Raw genomic sequence first — 2,272 nt, forward strand, 5'->3', positions numbered from 1 at the left:
GGAGTTAAGGCAAATGACCAAAATAAATCAAGAGTCTTGCAGTCTTTGTTCTACAATTTTAACTCTATTTCTCTCAGGTGTTAGATAGTTTTGAATGTTCAAATTTGAATTTCCTTATAATGTTTGAAACAATTTATTTGGTCATATGTACTTAATATAATTGTAGGCCTCAGCCAGTAAATATCTCCCATTTATTGTTGAAAAACATTTAAGAGTTGACAATTGGGGAGCTTCTAGTAGGTTCCAGAAGGCGTGGCGTGCAGTTGGGAGCAGCAGCAGCCAGCCAATTCGATTCAACGGGGTTCGGGCCAGGCTATGGAGCAGGTGAATGAGCTAAAGGAGAGGGCACAAGGGCTGGAGGTTGGGAACATTGATGATGCCTTACAGTGCTACTCTAGAGGCAATTAAACTAGATCCTCAGAACCATGTGCTCTATAGCAATACATCTGCAGCCTATGGCAAGAAAGGAGACTACCAGAAGGCGATGAGGATGGTTGCAAGACTGTTGACCTGAAGCCTGACTGAGGCAAGGGTTATTCAAGAAAAGCAGCAGCCCTTGAGTTCCCTAAACCGGTTTGAAGAAGCCAAACGAACCTGAAGAAGGTTTAAAACATGAAGCCAATAATCTCCAGCTTAAGGAACACTTGCAGAACATGGAGGCCAGGTTTGCAGAGAGGAAATTTATGAATCCTTTCAACTTGCCTAATCTGTACCAGAAGTTAGAGAATGATCCCAGAGGCATACTGCTCAGTGACCCTGTAACTCTACAGGGAACTCATAGAGCAGCTACAGAACAAGTTTCCTTCAGACCTGCAACGAACTCCAAGATCCCTGGTCATGACTACTCCTCGTGTGTCCTCCTTGGAGTTGATCTGGGCAGTATGGATGAAGAGGAAGAGGCAGCAACACCCCCACCTCCACCCCCTCCTAAAAAGGAGGCCAAGCCAGAACCAATGGAAGAAGATCTTCCAGAGAATAAGAAACAGGCTCTGAAAGAAAAGGAACTGGGAAATGATGCCTACAAGAAGAAAGATTTTGACAAGGCCCTGAAGCATTATGACAAGGCCAAGGAGCTGGACCCTACCAATATGACTTACATAACTAATCAAGCAGCTGTGCACTTTGAGAAGGGCGACTGCAACAAATGCCGGGAGCTCTGTGAGAAGGCCATTGAAGTAGGCAGAGAGAACCGAGAGGACTACCGGCAGATCGCCAAAGCTTATGCTCGAATTGGCAATTCCTATTTCAAAGAAGAAAGGTACAAGGATGCTATCCATTTCTACAACAAGTCTCTGGCAGAGCACCGAACCCCAGATGTGCTCAAGAAGTGCCAGCAGGCAGAGAAAATTCTGAAGGAACAAGAGCGACTGGCTTATATCAACCCTGATTTGGCTTTGGAGGAAAAGAATAAGGGCAATGAGTGCTTCCAGAAAGGGGACTACCCCCAGGCCATGAAGCACTATACAGAAGCCATTAAAAGGAACCCAAGAGATGCCAAACTATACAGCAACCGAGCCGCCTGCTACACCAAGCTCCTGGAGTTTCAGCTGGCACTCAAGGACTGTGAAGAGTGCATCCAGCTAGAGCCAACCTTCATCAAGGGTTATACACGGAAAGCAGCTGCTCTGGAAGCCATGAAGGACTATACAAAAGCCATGGATGTGTACCAGAAGGCATTAGACCTGGACTCCAGCTGTAAGGAAGCAGCAGATGGTTACCAACGCTGTATGATGGCACAGTACAACAGACATGATAGCCCTGAGGATGTGAAACGGCGGGCCATGGCTGACCCTGAGGTACAGCAGATAATGAGTGACCCAGCCATGAGGCTCATCCGGAGCGGATGCAAAAGGGACCCCCAGGCTCTGGCCGAACACTTGAAAAAGAATCCTGTAATAGCACAGAAGATCCAGAAGCTGATGGATGTGGGTCTGATCGCAATTGGTGATAACGCATTTTTCTCTCTCCCCTTTGAGCCATGAGGAAAAGGGCGAGCTGGGACGGTGGTAAGCAGTATTTTGGGCAGTAGGGGGAGAAGAAAAGGCTTATCTTTATATTTATACATACCTACAAGGGAAGACAGGACAATCCAGCCACAAGACCCCTCCCAGCACACGCATGGTCTTTCACTGCTGCCCTCAATTCCCGAATATCCTTCCTGCCCACTCCCAATATACATCACTGTCAGCTGCTTCCCTAGATTGGTTATTTTTATTTGGGGCAGTGGGTGCATACGGGGAGGGGAGGGTATTCTTCCCAACCTAGGGTCCCA

The 2,272-nt window shown here is 47.2% G+C and overlaps 1 protein-coding gene and 1 pseudogene across 2 annotated transcripts in view; both read left to right on the forward strand.

The window, feature by feature from the left end:
- Positions 1-315: 315 nt before the first annotated feature.
- On the forward strand, positions 316-1,982 carry LOC116897976 (annotated as a pseudogene). Its single transcript, XR_004387631.1, has one exon. The product of XR_004387631.1 is annotated as a stress-induced-phosphoprotein 1-like (transcript).
- Stxbp5l (syntaxin binding protein 5 like) overlaps positions 1,979-2,272 on the forward strand; it is a 171,706-nt gene continuing 171,412 nt past the window's right edge. The window contains exon 1 of the mRNA XM_032899379.1: positions 1,979-1,990. Within this exon, the coding sequence (XP_032755270.1) occupies positions 1,979-1,990 (12 nt within the window). The remainder of the gene's footprint in view (positions 1,991-2,272) is intronic.

The sequence above is a fragment of the Rattus rattus genome, chromosome 4 (genome assembly GCF_011064425.1).
Source record: "Rattus rattus isolate New Zealand chromosome 4, Rrattus_CSIRO_v1, whole genome shotgun sequence".
Lineage (NCBI taxonomy): Eukaryota > Metazoa > Chordata > Mammalia > Rodentia > Muridae > Rattus > Rattus rattus.